A 20,653-nucleotide genomic window follows, 5' to 3' on the forward strand; every position below is an offset into this window, starting at 1 on the left:
CTTCTTGATTGTGCGATGATCACGATGAAGTGTCTTGGCAATGTTGATTATAGTCATGCCTTGATCTAAATACTCCACAATTTGTTGCTTCTCAGCAGCCGACACATCCTTTTTCTTTCCCATTTTGGCAAAAAATGTAGGCTGCTTAATAATGTGGAACAGCCTTCCTAAGTAGTCTTGCCTTTATTTGGACACACCTGCCAAACTAATTTGCACAGGTATCTGCAATTGCTTTCAGTGATATAAAGAGCCCTGACACACATCACCATCAATGAGTTTAAATGACAAACAAAAAAATTCTAACCTTATCACTCCTAAACTCTTTGTGCACAATAATTTGGAACACAGTGTATATACATATATATGTATACATACACACTGCTCAAAAAAAATAAAGGGAACACTAAAATCCCACATCCTAGATATCACTGAATGAAATATTCCAGTTGTAAATCTTTATTCATTACATAGTGGAATGTGTTGAGAACAATAAAACCTGAAAATGATCAACGTAAATCACAACTAATATCCCACAGAGGTCTGGAGTTGGAATGATGCTCAAAATCAAAGTGGAAAATGAAGTTACAGGCTGATCCAACTTCAGTGGAAATGCCTCAAGACAAGGAAATGATGCTCAGTAGTGTGTGTGGCCTCCACCTGCCTGTATGATCTCCCTACAATGCCTGGGCATGCTCCTGATGAGGTGGCGGATGGTCTCCTAAGGGATCTCCTCCCAGACCTGGACTAAAGCATCCGCCAACTCCTGGACAGTCTGTGGTGCAACGTGATGTTGGTGGATGGCGCGAGACATGATGTCCCAGATGTGTTCAATCGGATTCAGATCTGGGGAACGGGAGGGCCAGTCCATAGCTTCAATGCCTTCATCTTGCAGGAACTGCTGACACACTCCAGCCAGATGATGTGTGGCATTGTCCTGCATTAGGAGGAACCCAGGGCCAACCGCACCAGCATATGGTCTCACAAGGGGTCTGAGGATCTCATCTCGGTACCTAATATCAGTCAGGCTACCTCTGGCGAGCACATGCAGGGCTGTGCGGCCCTCCAAAGAAATGCCATCCCACACCATTACTGACCCAATGACAAACCGATCATGCTGAAGGATGTTGCAGGCAGCAGATCGCTTTCCACGGCGTCTCCAGACTCTGTCACATCTGTCACATGTGCTCAGTGTGAAACTGCTTTCATCTGTGAAGAGCACAGGGCGCCCGTGGCGAATTTGCCAATTCTGGTGTTCTGTGGCAAATGCCATGCTTCCTACACGGTGTTGGGATGTGAGCACAACCCCCATGTGTGGACGTTGGGCACTCAGACCATTCTCATGGAGTCGATTTCTAACCGTTTGTGCAGACACATGCACATTTGTGGCCTGCTGGAGGTCATTTTGCAGGGCTCTGGCAGTGCTCCTCCTGTTCATCCTTGCACAAAGGCTGAGGTGGCAGTCCTGCTTCTGGGTTGTTGCCCTCTTACGGCCCCCTTCACGTTTCCTGGTGTACTGGCCTTTCTCCTCCTCCTCTCATCCTGGATGAGCTGCACAACCTGAGCTACTTGTGTGGGTTGTAGAGTCCGTCTAATGCTACCACGAGTGTGAAAGCACAACCAACATTCAAAAGTGACCAAAACATCAGCCAGAAAGCATTGGTACTGAGATGTGGTCTCTGGTCCCCACCTGCAGAACCACTCCTTTATTGAGTGTGTCTTAGTAATTGCCAATAATTTCCATCTGTTGTCTATTCCATTTGCACAACAGCATGTGAAATTGATTGTCAAACAGTGTTGCTTCCTAAGTGGACAGTTTGATTTCACAGAAGCTTGATTTACTTGGAGTTATATTCTGTTGTTTAAGTGTTCCCTTTTTTATATATATTTATATATATATATATATATATATATATATATATATATATATATATATATATATATATAAAAAGGGGAACAGCACAACACTTCTACTTATCTTCGGGTGCAAGGCCTCCGGCAACCAGTCCAACGATTGCACCAGGTTTATGAAAGATCAAAAAAAGAGGCAGCACTCCATTTCATCTGTGAAAATGTGGAAGGTTTAATCAACCCACTTGACTGGGCAACGTTTCAGCTCCATCTGAGCCTTTCTCAAGCAGTGGGTATCTCTACTTTGTGCTTATTTATACGTGTCTCAACAATCAATAATTTATCCCAATTACAGTTTACAGTAAATAAAATACATTTACAAAATAGTGCTTATATAGTACTTAGTTATAACAACATAAGGTGCTTATGTATAAAGTGCCAAGTGCTTTATGTGTGTTAAAATGTAACTTCTCATTGCTCTTCAGATCTTATAAATTACTTGCTCTCTTCGATCGCTATATTAATAATTTCTTTACATCACTTATATTTCCACTTACCCCTAAGAGACATGTGGAATCATGGAGGACGCCATGTACGATGGATGGCGTTTACTGCAGTCCAATGTGCATGTCAAAAGCGCATCACTGCCATGGGACGCTTCCCTAACCAATGATGAGCCTTGTGTGGCAATTTTCTAGCTGCGCAGGCGCAGTAGCGCAAATAGACGCCATATTTGTTGTGGCATTACATATGATTTCAGGCCAGATTGAACCTCATATACACTCACTTGCTATTCAGGCTGTATATATAAAAAATCTTTCTATTATTAAACCTGTACCAATTTATCAAAAATGGAATGGATTTGACTTATAAAGAGGACCTTATTATAGTCATATATTTTTTTTTCATTATTTTTTAGGTAGTCATATTCCATACTTTTAACAAGCGGACCAATACGGACTATTTAAGGTGCAAAGGCATATCCTGACAACCCGGATGGCACCTTACTCAGGTTGTCTCCGAGGGCCACATAAGGTCGCAATGTCCCAAAGTGGTCCCTCCGGATCAAAATGTTACAATAGCGACACCTATCTGATAGCCACACCATTGTCCAGGTCCACTATTAATCTGTGAGATTTACCTTTAAGGATATTCACATAAGATAGTTTCTTTTAGATAATTGTTTTTTTATTTATTATTTCATCAAAATTCCATCCACTTGTGAACACATCTAGATAGCCAGACAGCATATAGAGTATAAATAAATAGTTTTTACATAGAATTAAAAAGATTTAAAAAATATATATATATATACGAAAACAATGTGTGAAAAAATATAATTTTTTTTTTATATTATTATACATATATGTGAAATGATGTTTTCATCCTCCACGATACCACACCCCTCGAAGGCAAGTTTCTTCACACGGATATACATCTTAAAGGCAAACAAAAAATTTCTTAAAAAAACAAAAACAACAATAGGGTTACATAGTTACATAGTTATTAAGGTTGAAAGAAGACTGTAAGTCCATCTAGTTCAACCCATAGCCTAACCTAACATGCCCTAACATGTTGATCCAGGGGAAGGCAGAAAAACCCCATGTGGCAAAGAGTAACTCCACCATGGGGAAAAAAATTCCTTCCCGACTCCACATACGGCAATCAGACTAGTTCCCTGGATCAACGCCTTATCAAGGAATCTAGTGTATATACCCTGTAACATTATACTTTTCCAGAAAGGTATCCAGTCCCCTCTTAAATTTAATTAATGAATCACTCATTACAACATCATACGGCAGAGAGTTCCATAGTCTCACTGCTCTTACAGTAAAGAATCCGCGTCTGTTATTATGCTTAAACCTTCTTTCCTCCAGACGTAGAGGATGCCCCCTTGTCCCTGTCTCAGGTCTATGATTAAAAAGATCATCAGAAAGGTCTTTGTACTGTCCCCTCATATATTTATACATTAACATAAGATCACCCCTTAGTCTTCGTTTTTCCAAACTAAATAGCCCCAAGTGTAATAACCTATCTTGGTATTGCAGACCCCTCAGTCCTCTAATAACCTTGGTCGCTCTTCTCTGCACCCGCTCCAGTTCAGCTATGTCTTTCTTATACACCGGAGACCAGAACTGTGCACAGTATTCTAAGTGTGGTCGAACTAGTGACTTGTATAGAGGTAAAATTATGTTCTCCTCATGAGCATCTATGCCTCTTTTAATACATCCCATTATTTTATTTGCCTTTGTAGCAGCTGCCTGACACTGGCCACTGAATATGAGTTTGTCATCCACCCATACACCCAGGTCTTTTTCATTGACGGTTTTGCCCAGAGTTTTAGAATTAAGCACATAGTTATACATCTTATTACTTCTACCCAAGTGCATGACCTTACATTTATCCCCATTAAAGCTCATTTGCCATTTATCAGCCCAAGCTTCTAGTTTACATAAATCATCCTGTAATATAAAATTGTCCTCCCCTGTATTGATTACCCTGCATAGTTTAGTGTCATCTGCAAATATTGAAATTCTACTCTGAATGCCCCCTACAAGGTCATTAATAAATATGTTAAAAAGAAGAGGGCCCAATACTGACCCCCGTGGTACCCCACTGCTAACCGCGACCCAGTCCGAGTGTGCTCCATTAATAACCACCCTTTGTTTCCTATCCCTGAGCCAGCTCTCAACCCACTTACACATATTTTCCCCTATCCCCATTACTCTCATTTTATGTAACAACCTTTTGTGTGGCACCGTATCAAAAGCTTTGGAAAAGTCCATATATACTACGTCCACTGGGTTCCCTTGGTCCAGTCCTGAACTTACCTCTTCATAGAAGCTGATCAAATTAGTCTGACATGAACGGTCCCTAGTAAACCCGTGCTGATACTGGGTCATGAGGTTATTCCTCTTCAGATACTCCAGCATAGCATCCCTTAGAATGCCCTCCAGGATTTTACCCACAGTAGAGGTTAAACTTACTGGCCTATAATTACCGAGTTCAGTTTTTGCCCCTTTTTTGAATATTGGCACCACATTTGCTATACGCCAGTCCTGTGGTACAGACCCTGTTATTATGGAGTCTTTAAAGATTAAAAATAATGGTCTATCAATGACTGTACTTAGTTCCTGCAGTACTCGGGGGTGTATCCCATCCGGGCCCGGAGATTTGTCAATTTTAGTTATTTTTAGACGCCGCTGTACTTCCTGCTGGGTTAAGCAGGTGACATTTAATGGGGAATTTTTATCACTAGTCATTTTGTCTGCCATGGGATTTTCTTTTGTAAATACTGATGAAAAAAAGTCATTTAGCGTATTGGCTTTTTCCTCATCCTCATCCACCATTTCACCCAGACTATTTTTAAGGGGGCCAACACTGTCATTTTTTAGTTTCTTACTATTTATATAGTTAAAGAATATTTTGGGATTATTTTTACTCTCTCTGGCAATGAGTCTCTCTGTCTCAATCTTTGCTGCCTTGATTTGCTTTTTACAGAATGTATTTAATTTTCTGTATTTATTTAATGCCTCCTCACTACCTACTTCCTTTAATTCTCTAAATGCTTTCTTTTTGTCTCTTATTGCGCCCCTTCCAGCTCTATTTAGCCATATTGGTTTCCTCCTATTTCTAGTATGTTTATTCCCATACGGTATATACTGTGCACAGGTCCTATCCAGGATGCTAATAAATGTCTCCCATTTTCTTTGTGTATTTTTGTGTCTCAGGATATCGTCCCAGTTAATTGCACCAAGATCCTCTCTCATCCGTTGGAAATTTGCCCTCCTGAAGTTTAGTGTCCTTGTCACCCCCCTACTACCCATCTTATTAAAGGTTACATGAAAACTTATTATTTTGTGATCACTATTCCCCAAGTGACCCCCAACACTTATATTTGATATGCGGTCTGGCCTGTTGGTTAATATTAGGTCTAGCAGTGCCCCCCTCCTTGTTGGGTCCTGAACCAGTTGTGAAAGGTAATTGTCTCTCATAGTTGTCAAAAACCGATTACCTTTGCTGGAACTGCAGGTTTCTGTTCCCCAATCTATTTCAGGGTAGTTGAAGTCCCCCATAATAATGACTTCTCCTTGAGTCGCAGCTTCATCTATTTGCTTTACGAGGATATTCTCCATTGCTTCCATTAGTTTTGGAGATTTATAACAAACCCCTATCAGTAATTTATTATTTTTTCCCCCTCCCCTTATCTCCACCCACAGAGACTCTACATTTTCATTAGATTCACCTATATTATCACGCAGGATGGGTTTTAAGGTCGATTTTACATACAGACACACCCCACCCCCTCGCTTATCTGTACGGTCATTTCTGAAAAGGCTATAGCCCTGCAAGTTAACAGCCCAGTCATGGCTCTCATCCAGCCACGTCTCAGATATCCCCACCATGTCATAATTATGCTCCAACAACATTAGTTCTAATTCATCCATTTTGTTGGCGAGGCTTCTGGCATTAGTATACATGCACTTGATGTTACTCTCTGTACCTCTATTCTTTCTTAAATTACTAACTGTTCTAACCCCACCCCCCATTTAGTTGATGACTAAATAATTAGTCATCAACTAAACCACAATTACAAATATAGAACAAGGCCCTTACATACCCCTCTATAACACACTTTTTTTGATATTTATATATATATATATATATATATATATATATATATATTCCATGTTGCAATCGGATATGTATATACTATACGTTCACTGTGACTTTCCCAATAACTGGCGTAGTAATGAAAGTAGCCATCCATCAGTCATCAGGCAATTGTGTATTTGTCCTGATGATTGGAGGCAGTGGAGAGCTTGTTCATGACAACTTGATAACCAAGGGGTGATATCTACAAGATAATACAAAATAAATAAGGACACCGCGCTAACTAGATATGCATGCAATAAATGGAGGAAGAAGGTAAACATAAAACTGAAATAATCAAAAGGAATTGACAAACGATGAATGTGACCTGATTAAGAATAATCGTGATCAATAGCGAAATTGTCAGCAGTGGCACGATATGGGTATGGGTGTCATACAGAGTGATAGAATGCTCATATGTGAACATACATAAAACCAGCACAATGCCTCCTGTTACCACAATCTGTCAAGGAGACAGAAGTTTCAGAGAAGATATAAATAAGTGGCAGGTATATGAATGGATAGAATAAACAGACCGCACACTTACTGATGATGATGCAGTTGCGGTGGAGGTGCTGGCACTGTATTAAGTTGAATCAAAGCAGGATCACCAGCGATCCGGTCATCCAGAGGTGGGCGGGCCAAGAGACAGCGTGGGGCGGCAGAGACACCGGTTAGTGTGGGGAGCGTCCTCCCTAGTCGGTGCCCGGCTGCCGCACACCTAGAACGCCGCTGGCCAGCGCACGTGGGCCGGAAGAGAACCGCTGCAGAGCGGTGAGAAAAGGGGAGCGGCCTAATCTGGGTGACGTCACCTAGACAGAAGGGGAAGGAGCAGAGGACGGGTGCCGCACAGTACCAAAACTGCCTACGCGTTTCAAAGGTCTCCGGACCTTCTTCGTCAGGGCTAAAGGTCCCGGCGGTCATCTGCTCCTTATATAGATACTAGTGCTCCAGAAAAAAACGCGCAAACCGCACCTCCATTGGGAAAAAATGCAAAGCTGCCTGCATAATGCCTGAATGTAAATGAGGAAAAAATATATATGTATATAATAGTGCACTAAGAGTAAAATGGGCCAATTATGCCCTAAACTAAAAGAATCTTTATTAAATTAAGTTAAAAGCGCATAAAAACATGTATAAGAGACGGGAACTAGACTAAAAAATATATATATGTAAGAGCATATATGTAAAAACATGCATAAAAATGTGGCCCCTATAGCCCAAAGGGGAAGGAGGGGGGGAAGACATAATGAGCATAAAATGGGGCGGGGGAAAAATGAAATGAATGCCTAAAATAATGAAAGGGGAGGGGGGACAGGCTAGGGACTACTAGGGAATGTTGAAAACCAGACACTTAACTAAAAGCATATAGCTCAACCTCGTGGTTTAGGCCTCTAGGGGCTAAACTATCAAGCATAAAAATCCACCTAGACTCAGTGCGTGACATTGATTTGATGTAATCGCCTCCCCTCCAATTCCTATGCACCCCCTGAATGCCACAAAAAGTCAATCCTTTAGTTGACCGCCCATGATGTTCTTTAAAATGTCTCGACAGGGGATGGCCTGCAAAGCCCTTTTCTATGTTGTTAAAATGCTCTTTGAGCCGGTCCATAAGTCTACGTTTAGTCCGGCCCACGTAGATTTTATCGCAGGGGCATTTAATTAAATAGATCACCCCTGATGACCAGCATGATAGGCTATCTTTAATTGGAAATTCTCGAGTACCTTCTGAATTGTAGACTTTAAGCTGTTTAATTTTCCTAAAATTGGTGCGTACACAGCAGGAACAAGTGCCACAAGGTATAAAGCCCGGATTTTTTATGTTTGTTCTTTTAGTGGCACCTTTTCTAGAAGTCGGAGCTATAATATTTCCGATAGTTTGTGATTTCCTGAAGATGAACCTAGGGTGTTGGGGTAATAGTTCACCTATAACTTTATCTAATTGGAGGGTTGGCCAATGTTTACGTATGATATTAATAAATTGTCTATGCCCGTGGTGGTACTGCGTAATAAGAGGTAACTGATAGATCTGTTCTGTAATGCCCCCGAGAGTAGGTGTATTCCTGATTTTATGTATAAGAGGGTCTCTAGGCGTTTCATGTACCTCATTGTTGGCTGCCTCAATAAGATCCTTGGGGTAACCTTTCTCCAGAAATTTACCCGTCAGGTGCTCAGCCTCAGTTTCGTAGTCCTGTATTCTAGTACAGTTCCGTCTTAGTCGAGTAAACTGACCTTTGGGAATATTGGTCAACCAGATAGGGAGGTGGCAGCTGTTAATATCAATAAAACCGTTAGAGTCTACCGCTTTACGATGGCACTTGGTAAGAACTTGGTTACCTTCAATAAAAATACTCAGATCTAAAAAATTAATTTCTGTTTTACTGGTGGTGGCCGTAAATTCCAGCCCAAAGTCATTAGTATTAAGTGTGGCAATAAATGTGTCCAAATCATGTTGGGGGCCATTCCAGATGAACAGAACGTCATCTATGAAACGTTTCCACATTACCAGCCCAACGTTGGGACTATTGGTGAGTTTAATGTGTAGCTCCTCCCATCTTGCTACATATAGGTTCGCGTAACTGGGAGCGAAGCGGGTACCCATGGCCGTTCCCCATGTTTGAAGGTAGAACTGGCCGTCATAGATGAAATAGTTGTGTTCTAAGATAAACAAAATACTATCAATGATAAATCTGATCTGAGTGTCCTTATACATATCCAGTTTATTCAGATAATATTCGGCCGCTTCGCATCCTTTTGAGTGACTAATCACTGTGTATAGTGATTTAATATCAAGTGACCCTAAGATGAAACCATTCTCCCAATGTATCGTTTCCAATACTTGAAGTACATGACTAGTGTCTTTAAGGTAGGCCGGGATGATAGGCATACACTTCTGAAGGTGTGTGTCAACATAACGTGATAAATTTGATGTCAGACAGTTCACGCCTGAAATAATAGGTCTACCTGGTGGATGAAGAGCATCCTTATGTACTTTGGGGAGATAGTAGAATACTGCCGTACTCGGGTTTTTATTCAAGATGAAGTAAAATTCTTTTTTATTTAAAATCCCTAGAGAAGCCATTAAGAATGTCATGGTGGGGTTCCCTATGCCTGCAGGTCTGAATGAGTCAATGACTCTGGCCATTCAGATTGATCGGCGTTTGCGGGAGCGCAAACCTGTGCACCATTTGGCGGTGTCTTCTGAACAGACACCTGAATCTATGCAATGTGACAGAATTCTGACCAGAAGTGAACGGCAAAATTATAGACGGCAAAAAAGGTTGATAAATCTGTCACCATTGGTACTTTACAGCCTAAGTTCATTTTGTCTGTTACCCTGATTTGTTCTTTGTCATCTTACCCGGTTAATGCTTTTGTAGATTCAGGTGCCGCCCTGAGTCTGATGGATTGGTCATTTGCCAGGCGCTGTGGTTTTGATTTGGAGCCTTTAAAATTCCCTATTCCACTAAGGGGAATTGATTCTACACCATTGGCTACGAATAGACCTCAGTACTGGACACAAGTGACCATGTGCATGACTCCTGTTCATCAGGAGGTGATTCGCTTTCTTGTACTGCATAATTTGCATGATGTCGTCGTGTTGGGTCTACCATGGTTGCAGACTCATAATCCAGTCCTGGATTGGAAAGCTATGTCGGTGTCAAGTTGGGGTTGTCAGGGAATTCATGGTGATGCTCCTGTGGTGTCTATTGCTTCGTCCACTCCTTCTGAAGTCCCTACGTTTTTGTCAGACTACCAGGATGTATTTGAGGAGCCCAAACTCAATTCTCTACCTCCTCATAGGGACTGTGATTGTGCTATAAATTTGATTCCTGATAGTAAGTTTCCTAAGGGACGACTTTTCAATTTATCTGTGCCGGAGCATGCTGCCATGCGGAGTTATATAAAGGAGTCTTTAGAGAAGGGACATATTCGCCTGTCCTCATCCCCTCTTGGTGCAGGATTCTTTTTTGTGGCTAAAAAGGATGGTTCCCTGAGACCCTGTATTGATTATCGCCTTTTGAATAAAATCACGGTCAAATTTCAGTATCCTTTGCCATTGTTAACTGATTTGTTTGCTCGCATTAGGGGGTCTAGTTGGTTCACCAAGATAGATCTTCGTGGTGCGTATAACCTTGTGCGTATAAAACAGGGTGATGAATGGAAAACTGCATTTAATACGCCTGAAGGCCATTTTGAGTACTTGGTGATGTATACCTTTATTCTAATATACTGAGTATCACTTTAATGTACACATTTGAAAATACTCCAACTAACATATAGCTATGGGCTTACTTTTTCAGGATTGCCAACAGTTCCCCCAGATGCAGGCATCTTTAGTGAATCATGGGCTCCTGAAGAATTGTCATCCTCTGCTGCCAGTGAAATTCTTGCTTCATATGGTCAAGATGAGAAAGAAAATACTACTTACTTTTGGAATACAACATCCACTAAGAAACTCGATGATACAAGAGCAACCACCTCTATTCAGGATAATGTGACTGTGCAATTTGAAGAACTTGGTTCTTCTGAATCTCCGATGCCATCTCCATACCAGCCTTCAAACCCAGGTCTAAATGATACCAGCATGACGCCTTTTTTAACTTTGCATCCATATAACTCCTTCTCTACAGGAGAAGGTGGTTTTAGTTCTTCATCATTGTCATCACCTTCATCTTCATTGCCATCATCATCATCACCACCATCTTACCAGCCTTCCTTATCAGTAACCAACGTATATTTTAAGTCCTCTTCTACTGTGCCTTACTTTGAAGTTATTGAGGAGGAAGTTTTAACTCAGGACACAACTATAGACATAGTGAATTCAAGTTCTATTAAAACCAGAAACAGTGTAAGTAATAATGCCACCAGTTTAATTGAGACTATTGAAAATGGTACCACTGATTTGGTAAAGAAAAACCAGTCTGTAGAACTGACTCAAGCACCATGGCGCACAGTCTCACCTACAGATGCAACAAGTGGGATCTTCTTAGGACAAACCAGCAATCAAAATGTTCCATCCTTATCATTAGAAACATCTACCTCACAAACAATCTATACTCTCCCTTTTAAAAGTGTCTCACCACCAAGCACTGAATACAGCTTTAACTCATTTAATGAATCATATAAACCTAACAATCCATTTAACACACCCTTTTCAATTACTGTAGATGTTAACAGTGTAGAATCACAACAAGAAGAGACACATACAATGATGGAAATTGGCAGTCATGTCAATACATCCACATATGTCCCTATGACACAAGAGGAAAATTCATCCTTTCAGCCTTTATCAGCCGAGCAGTTGTCATCAGGATTTATAGAATCCAGCTCTTATCACTTTACTGACACTACAACAATACCAAGTACAGGAGAAAAACCTGTAGAGGTATCCAGTTTTTCATTAGGATTAAGTATATCTAATTCCATGATGTCCACCATGTCTGTCACCACAGCAACTCTACTTAACCCATCAACAGAATTAATTTCTGTTCCACCTAATTACAATACCCATGCTGAACATACAATAGGACTCTCTTTGTCCGATAGACTATCCACCATGATATACAAGACAGAAACTAAAACTGATGATACAATGTCCTATAATACAGATCTCTTGACCAGCACTTCACACAGTCAAACTGTAAATACTACTTCAAGTCCAGAACAATCTATGTTATATTCTGAGGAAATGAGTTCTCACATTACCGTAAGTATATTACCAAGTACCAATACATCATCAACTGCTACAGAGGAAAAGCATTCTGAAAATGTACCTGATGACAAAACCTCATGGACTTTAATGACTCTTTCAGAAGGCCCATCAGAAGTATCTCTCCCTTTTAAACCATCCACTGCATCTTACAATACTAATGCAATGACAGAAGTCCTACAAACAGATCGTATAGTAGACAGCAGCCACAATCCAAATGAGAATACAAGTTTGTCATCTACTAGAACATTTTCATCTTCTGAGGACTTAACTTCTGATATCTCTGTCAATATGAAAGTTAGCACCATTGAGTCAGAAGAGGCATCATCAGTGAAGAGCACAGTATTCTCTATACCACTTGATACAAGTGACATGGCATTGTGGACTACTAAACAAATCGTAAGTGTTACATCACCATTGGAGACAACCTCATCAATGACGTTAGCATCTGAAATACCATTGGAAATATCTACACCCACAATGATAATTGACAGCAGTACAAACACCGAAATCCAGCAGACAAATTCCATAAAAGAAAGTACACACATTGTGACAAGCAGGACAGAAGATTTGGGTTTGACATCAATACAACAAGAATTCATAACTTCAGTTCCCAGTATGTTGACAAGTACCCCCCTTCAATCAACATTCAACCTTGGTTTTAGTGATGCAGCAACCACAACTATTGCTGATATCATCTATGCTACGCCTTATAGCACTTCAGTACCTAAGAGTAATACATCTGTACTAACAGCTGCTATCCAGACAAATGGTTCTGAAACACTTACTTTCAGCTGGGTTTCCTCTGCTTTGCATGAGATCAGTACAAGTACAGATACTATTGAGGGAAACTCTTCTCCATATTCCAATTATATAGTTACAAGTACACCTAATGACACCACACCCATGTGGCTAACACAATTTGAATCTTCAATTATGTATCAGTCATCATCTTTACCTACATCTAATTTTAGTGAAATAAGTAATTATTTTAATACTAATAGTGAACAAAGTTCTTCAAACATAAAAGAACCTTTAGAAGCAACATCACCGCTAGAAGTAACAACGAGGTCTACAGTAATCACCCCTTCTACTACAAGTACACTATGGACCATTGCTGACAGTGAACAAAATACATTAAACCCAATAGGACCTTCAGAAGAAACATCACCATTAGAGTCAACAACAGGGTCATTAGTAATCACCCCTTCAAGTGCAAGTGCATTATGGACCGTTACTGATGGTGAACAAAATACATCCAACCCAATAGTTCCTTCAGAAGAAACCTCACCATCAGAATCAACAACAGGGTCAACAGTATTCACCCCTTCAAGTGCAAGTGCACTATGGACCGTTACTGATGGTGAACAAAATACATCCAACCCAATGGGACCTTCAGAAGAAACCTCACCATCAGAATCAACAACAAGGTCAACAGTATTCACCCCTTCAAGTGAAATTACATTATGGACCATAACTGATAAAATGATTGAAACTGCAACCAATGTTTTACCATTTATGGTCAACATATCCGCAACATTGTTTTCTTTCGAGTCCACAAATATGGATAAAGAAACAGAAAGTTTGCTGAAGTCTACTAAATGGGACATCTCAAGTCCTCAGTCTCTAGCCAATACTGTAACAACTCCATACCCATTAACACAACCAAGTGTCAGTGCCACGGACTATAAAAACTCCACCACACAGATTACTTCTATGTTAGGCTATATCAGGAGTCTTGGTACAATAATGTTAACAAGCAGCCAGTCAAGTGATTCTTCATTGCTATCCACAGTGCAACCAACAAGCAGAAATTTTGAATACCAGACAAGTTCAGAAGGTCTTCAGAACACCAATATCAATAGTCCTTCTACTGTGGCATCTTTACTATCTCAGCTGGCAACAGAAAATGAATCTTCACCCACCAACACTGTAGATATGATACACTCTAATAGAAGTACAACACGTATACAGGACACTACAATGTCCATGCTTCACAACACATCTCATTTGTCATCCACAACAATAAAATTTACTCATTCCTCATCTTTCTCACCTCTCGCAACTACAAACTTTCCAACAAACATATCTAATTCTCTCTCTACAGTATCTTCTGTGGTATCATCCGCTGCAGTATCAACTGTTTCAACTGCAGGAAATGCAACACAAAATCTTACTTCTACAGAAAAGCCTGCTCCTTCTTCTTCTGTGACTCTCACATCCCCCACAACTCATGTGTCCCCATCTATTATTTATACATTGTTGTCCACTCAGCTCACCAAGAGTGACCAGACATCAGCATTGGGAGTTGTCACTACACATTTTAAACCAATAAACCTCACCACTCATAGGTCCACTGTAGTAGTTTCTCCAAATACTTTTCAAACCATGACCTTCACATCAACCCCTTCTACTACTATCCATTCCGCTAGTACAGGTACAGTCACAACAGTGTCAGATACCACCAAACTGTCTACTGTTCTTCCTCACACCAATACTTCATCAACAATGGCAGCAACTACAGCAGCATTCCTAAGGACGTCTGTGGCTTCTGTAAGACCAGCAACAAGTGCAACCATTGCTATTAGCACAGCTCCAGCAACCATAATGAGTACATCCATAATGCCTTCTTCAGTTGACTGCAAACCATCATCCGAAACCATGGTGAAAACTGGTACGTCCATTGTTCTCAAATGGCCCTGTTTAGTTTGATTAAAAATGTTTTGCATACCAAAAATTCAATGTCAAATTTGGAATCCCAGTAACCCCAAAATTTATTATGATTTAATTAAAGCTTGTAAATGATGGTTCATACCTGAGCAGCCAAGTTAGTCACACTTCACTGAACCTTCTATCTATCAATGATGAGATGTTTTCCCTAATTGTCTGCTGTTTTAATCCTACTAGTAGGAGGAATAGATTCTGACTTGTGCTGTTTCAGACTTTGAAGCTTCATAAAAATGTCAGAGTTGTGGGCCTACTTTTACATGTTGTGAGGTTTCTGTGGCAAATAAAATCCATCAACAAGTAATCATGCCTCTTCAGTACAGCAAGACTGCAATACAAAGTGGGTTTTCAGCCTAAGGGCACATGCAGTTTTGATGTTGTTACTTTGTAAGAACGCTGCTGCTGGCTGCAGAGTCTCCATCAGCATCTAGACAACTGCATGTGGCAATGTTTATTATTGTAAAGGAACACTAACCCGCCAAATAACAGTAAATGAACTTGCCCATGGTATTTGCCCGTCTGCTATACTTTTTATGTTTCAGCATAAAATAAGGTTTACATTCTTCAGCCAGACCTTCCTCTTTCTGACTGACAGACAACTGACTTAATCAAGAGGGTCATGGTACTTCCGCTCTCCTGCTGAAGACAGAGTAGATGGGGAGGTCTTCTGCTGCAGCCACTTGCCTTACAGCCAGGCAAGAGCTTGTAACATTGAGGAGGGTGAAAATGCTGACAAATTAGCAGATTAACCTTCATTTGTTAGAAGATAATTCTAATGTGTCTATAAATATGGCTCCATTTACTATTGTCACAGGATGGTGGCTGCAAATAAATGGAAAATGTCAATATCTCTAAAAGTAAAGTATCATAATAATAACTTTGGCTGCGTCTATACCTTCTAATTTACAAATTGATGGCAAAATGTACAATTTCAGGGGAAATCCTCTTGAAGGTAGCCATAGATATTTTGATGTCCTAATGAATGCCCTGCTAGTAAACCTCTATGAAGGGCTGCATAAAGGGGTTCTGTGCTGTGGAAATTTGTTCTTTGCTAGATGGGTCCCAAATGATAAACATTGTACCCACTGCTGGTAAACTCAGTGTACAGTGAAAATATATGGTGAATTGGGTTGGTTTGCTCAGTTTTCCTGAAATTGGAAAGATAGGAGAAATGAAGACCTTTATGGTTCTCTTTGTAATAAAGGGCTGTTTGTGCAATTAATGAAGTTTTTGGTCCCCCAAAGAGCAAGACACTCGAATTCACAAAGTTGTTTTATGTTCAAACTAGTCTTAAAGGGAACCTGTCACCCCCAAAATCGAAGATGAACTAAGCCCACCTGCATCAGGGGCTTGTCTACAGCATTCCTGTTGCCCTGTTTGTCCTCTGTTTTGTTTCATTCCTGTTTGTCTGCACTGTTGAGTGCATACAAAGTACGCCGGAGCCACAGCGTGAAGACAAGAAGAGGACGTCATCCTATGAAGATGGGAGGCCCCGGACCCGGACCAGCAGCGGGAACACCCCTGGGTGAGTATATTCTAACCTCTTTTTCTCGTCTTTCAGGATACATCGGGGGCTTATCTACAGCATTACAGAATGCTGTAGATAAGCCCCTGATGCCGGTGGGCTTAGCTCACCTTCGATTTTGGGGGTGACAGATTCCCTTTAATGAGGTTGCATGGTGGAGTCAGAGGCACCTGATTCATTAAGAGGCTTTGTGCGACTCGCCACAAATCTTACTCCTATCAGGGAGTAAAGTACTCCAATACTGGACATTAATTACAGTATACAAGCGGGCATCACCACGACCCATTCCGGACGCTCTAACCATTTTGGTAGAGCTCACCAAAACGGGCTTGAAAATGCTCACGTTATGCAAAAAATGTGGAACTTTTGAGCAGGTTTTACACAATATTTCTGGCATAAACACTTTGCCGTGCCTTTGCGTCTGTTTTCTGCCCAAGCTAATTGATGGAGGTCTAGAATGAAGGACTACCCTAACAAAAAAGGGTTTCTTTAAAGTGTTATTGGGTTCTCAACATCAGATAAATCCTGTAAGAGAGCTTGACTACTTGATGCATGATATTTTACAATCTATTCTGTAGGTAAATCATAAACCCAACTAACAAATGAACAAATTATTTGCTATCATGTACTTACAGTTTCAACTAAATAAAGCCCACAAGTGAGAACAGACATCGGCATCCGATTAGTAACCCTGCGTTAGCATGTAGCCCACTGATGGCTGGTAGTAATTGGTTTTTAATGTTTTATTCATAGAAGCTCTAAATGCACTAATATATCTATTTTGTAGTTGGCAAAGATTTTTTAAGTTTGTGTAATGTGTAAAGCAACATATGATCTAGTGATTGTATCCCATTGTTAGTTCTTACCCTAAAGCCGGTGATCGCACAGAATGAGAGCATTGTACAGAAATTTGAAGAGTTCCTCAATCTCACTTTGTATCGTGCATTAAACCAGTCCATCAAAGTAATTGTGAACAGCAGCTCACGAAATGTAAGTACAGAATATCCCACATGTTCTCAGTTTTGACGGGATAGAATAACTTGAGGAATTAAAGAAAAAAAGCCTTGTATTATTCTAGTGCCTCTCTTGTTCATAGGCTGAGTCTGGTATTGCAGCCTCAAGTGAATTTTCGTGTATAGCTATAATCCCATTATCTGATTGTAATGGCATAAACTGCTGGGGTGAGATACTTTGTGTGTCTTTTTAGTATATGACTGTACATGGTAATGGAGGTGAAGGTGTTTTTGTATATAGTAACCCACACTAGAGTCTTTGGGTGAAGATTTCTCTCCCATTTTTGCATCTCATGTACAAATAAATATGAAAACCCACAGAAACATCTAATAAATTAATAATATTTAAATGACTTTCATTGACCAATCTTAATTTGTCCAAGGAGTGTGCACACGTTCAGTATTAGGTCAGTATTTTACATCAGTATTTGTAAAAGCCAAAACCAGGAGTGAAACAGAGGAAAAGTATAATAGAAACACATCACCACTAGTGATGGGCGAACACCCCATGTTCAGGATCGGCGGGTTCGCTCGAGTTTTTTTGTAAAGTTCGAGTTCGGGGCCAGAGATGACACGAACTTGCATCCGAACCCCGAACTCGGACTTTACATTTATGGGATGGGGTGGGTGGAGCTGTAAAAAAGGCAGAAAATTAATAATAAACATTATAATTTTACTATCCTCCTGAACTGCTGTCTCCCGGCCGCATCTGCTTTTGGGGCCGCTCATTAACTGCCGGCAGTATTCACTGCACTCTGCAGTCTTCGGCTTTTTCCGGCAGTGTTCGTGCGGTGACGTCACCGCACGAACACTGACGGAAATATCCGAAGACTGTCGAGTGCTGTGAATACCGTCTGAAGGTAATGAGCGGCCCAGGAAGCAGATGCGGCCGGGAGACAGCGGGCTGGAGGACACGTTGCTGGACAGGTAAGTATAATTATAATGTTTATTATTAATTTTTTGCTTTTTTTTTTACAGCCCGAACTGGACGCGAACTGTAACACGGGTTTCCCATGGAAACCCATGTTCGGGACTGTGTGACTGAACACTATGTGTTTGGTACGGTTCTGAACTTTACAGTTCGGGTTCGCCCATCCCTAGTCACCTAGTCACTCCTGTAATTATCACCCATTACTGGTTTTGGCTTACAAATACTAATGTAAAATACTGACCAAATACTGAACGTGTAGACATGGCGTAAGAGGAGGAAATATTAATTTAAAATAAAATATTTACCTGTTAAATGCCGCTAACATTCCAGCAATATCACTCTTGTCCTCACCAATGTTCATAGTGTACATTATGTATTTATACAGTGCCTTTAAAAAGTATTCCTTGTAATTTTATGTGGCAGACCAACAAAAAAAGTACCAAGTATTTGTGATATGTAAAAGAAATTATACATGGTTTTCTAAATATTTAAAAAATACAAATCTGAAAATTGTTATTTGTATTCATCCTCCTGATTCACTAGTTTGTAGGACCACCTTTCTCTGCAATTACTACTGCAAGTCGATTGCAGTTTGTCTCTACCAGCTTTGCACATCAAGAGGCTGACATTTTTCCTAATCTTCTTTGAAAACTAGCTCTAACTCAGAGAGATTGGATGGAGGCATCTGTGAACAGCAATTTTCAAGACTTGCCGCAGATTCCCAGTGGGATATAGGTCTGTACTTTGACAATACCCTTCACACATCAATGTGTTTTGATCTAAACCATTTAATTGCAGTTCTGACAGTATTTTTAGGGTCGTTGTCCTCCAGGAAGGTGAACCCACTCCCCAGTCTCAAGTCTTTTGCATCGGCTACCAGTTTTTACCCCAGCGTTACCCTGTATTTAGCTCCATCTACCTTCCCATCAACTCTGACAAACTTCCCTGTTCCTTCTCTAGAAAAGCATTCCTACAGCATGATGCTGCCACCAACATGTTTGACGGTGGGAATGGTGTTTCCAGGGTGGTGTTTAGTATTAGTTTTCCTCCACCCATACAGAGGCTTGTGGAAGTATTCATCCCATCTTCTGCATTTCTCGTATTTTGCTACTACATAACCTGAAATTTCATTTTTTTTAGGGTTTGCTTCAGTTCTTGTAAATAACATGCCTACAACTGTGAAAGTTTGGTTTTCTTTATATTGTGAAGCAAACAGCAAATATGACAAAATAACTGAAAACTTTAGTATGCATAACTATTCACCCTCCCTAAAGTCAGTACTTTATAGAGCCTGCTTTTGTGGCAATTACAGCTGCACGTCACTATGGATAAGTCTCTATGAGATTTTCACATCTTGCCACTGGGATTTTTACCCATTCTTCAAGGCAAAACTGCTCCAACTCCTTCAAGTTAGATTGTTTCCTCTGGTGAACAGCAGTTTAAAAGTCTGATCACAGATTCTCTGTTGGATTAAGGTCTGGGCTTTGACTAGGCCACTCCAACATATTTACATGTTTCACTTTAAACCACTGGAGTGTCGTTATAACAGGATGCTTTGGGTCATTGTCTTGTTGGAAGGTGAACCTACATCCTATTATCAAATCACTGACAGGCTGAAAAAGAATATCCCTGAATTTGGCACCATCCATCTTCCCCATGACTCGGACCATTTTCCCTGTCCCTGCTGCCAAAAAATATCACCACAGCATGAAGCTGCAACCATCATGTTTCAGTGTTGGGATGGTGTTCTTGGGGTAATGAGCTGTGTTTGTTTGGCGCTAGAGGTTGCGTTTACCTTGGTGGCTAAAAAGTTACATTTTGGTCTCAATTGACCACAGCACCTTCCTCCATACATTTGGGGAGTCTCCACATGTATTTTTTGTCAAACTCAAAACAAACCTTACAATTTTTGTGTGTACGTAAAGGCTTTTTTCTGCCCATTCTTTCATAAAAGCCACCTCTATGGTGTGTATGGCTTATTGTGGCCATATGGACAGATACTCCAAGCTCTGCTTGAGAACAGTTATCTTTAGTCTCTGTGCTGCCTCTCAGAATAATGCCCTGCTTGCATGGGTTGGGTCTTGGCAGGTTTCTTATGGTACTATATTCTTTCCATTTGATGATAATGGAGTTGATGGATCTCCGGGGGATCATCAGAGATTGGCATTTTTTTTATAACCCAACCCTGACTTGTACTTCTCAACAACCTTGTCCCTGACTTGTTTGGAGATCTCCTTGGTCTC

General features: G+C 40.6%; 1 protein-coding gene across 6 annotated transcripts in view; it reads left to right on the plus strand.

The window, feature by feature from the left end:
• KIAA1549L (KIAA1549 like) overlaps positions 1 to 20,653 on the plus strand; it is a 673,640-nt gene that overhangs the window by 199,057 nt on the left and 453,930 nt on the right. For 3 of the 6 annotated variants that reach the window (XM_077288114.1, XM_077288112.1, XM_077288113.1), the window contains exons 1-2: positions 11,085 to 14,888; positions 17,326 to 17,456. The exons of 1 other annotated variant lie outside the window; for it this stretch is intronic. In XM_077288114.1, the coding sequence (XP_077144229.1) occupies positions 11,090 to 14,888; positions 17,326 to 17,456 (3,930 nt within the window). In that variant the 5' untranslated portion in view covers positions 11,085 to 11,089. 2 more of the 6 variants (XM_077288115.1, XM_077288116.1) reach the window with 1 other exon arrangement.

This window comes from Ranitomeya variabilis, chromosome 2, assembly GCF_051348905.1.
Source record: "Ranitomeya variabilis isolate aRanVar5 chromosome 2, aRanVar5.hap1, whole genome shotgun sequence".
Taxonomy (NCBI): Eukaryota; Metazoa; Chordata; class Amphibia; order Anura; family Dendrobatidae; genus Ranitomeya; species Ranitomeya variabilis.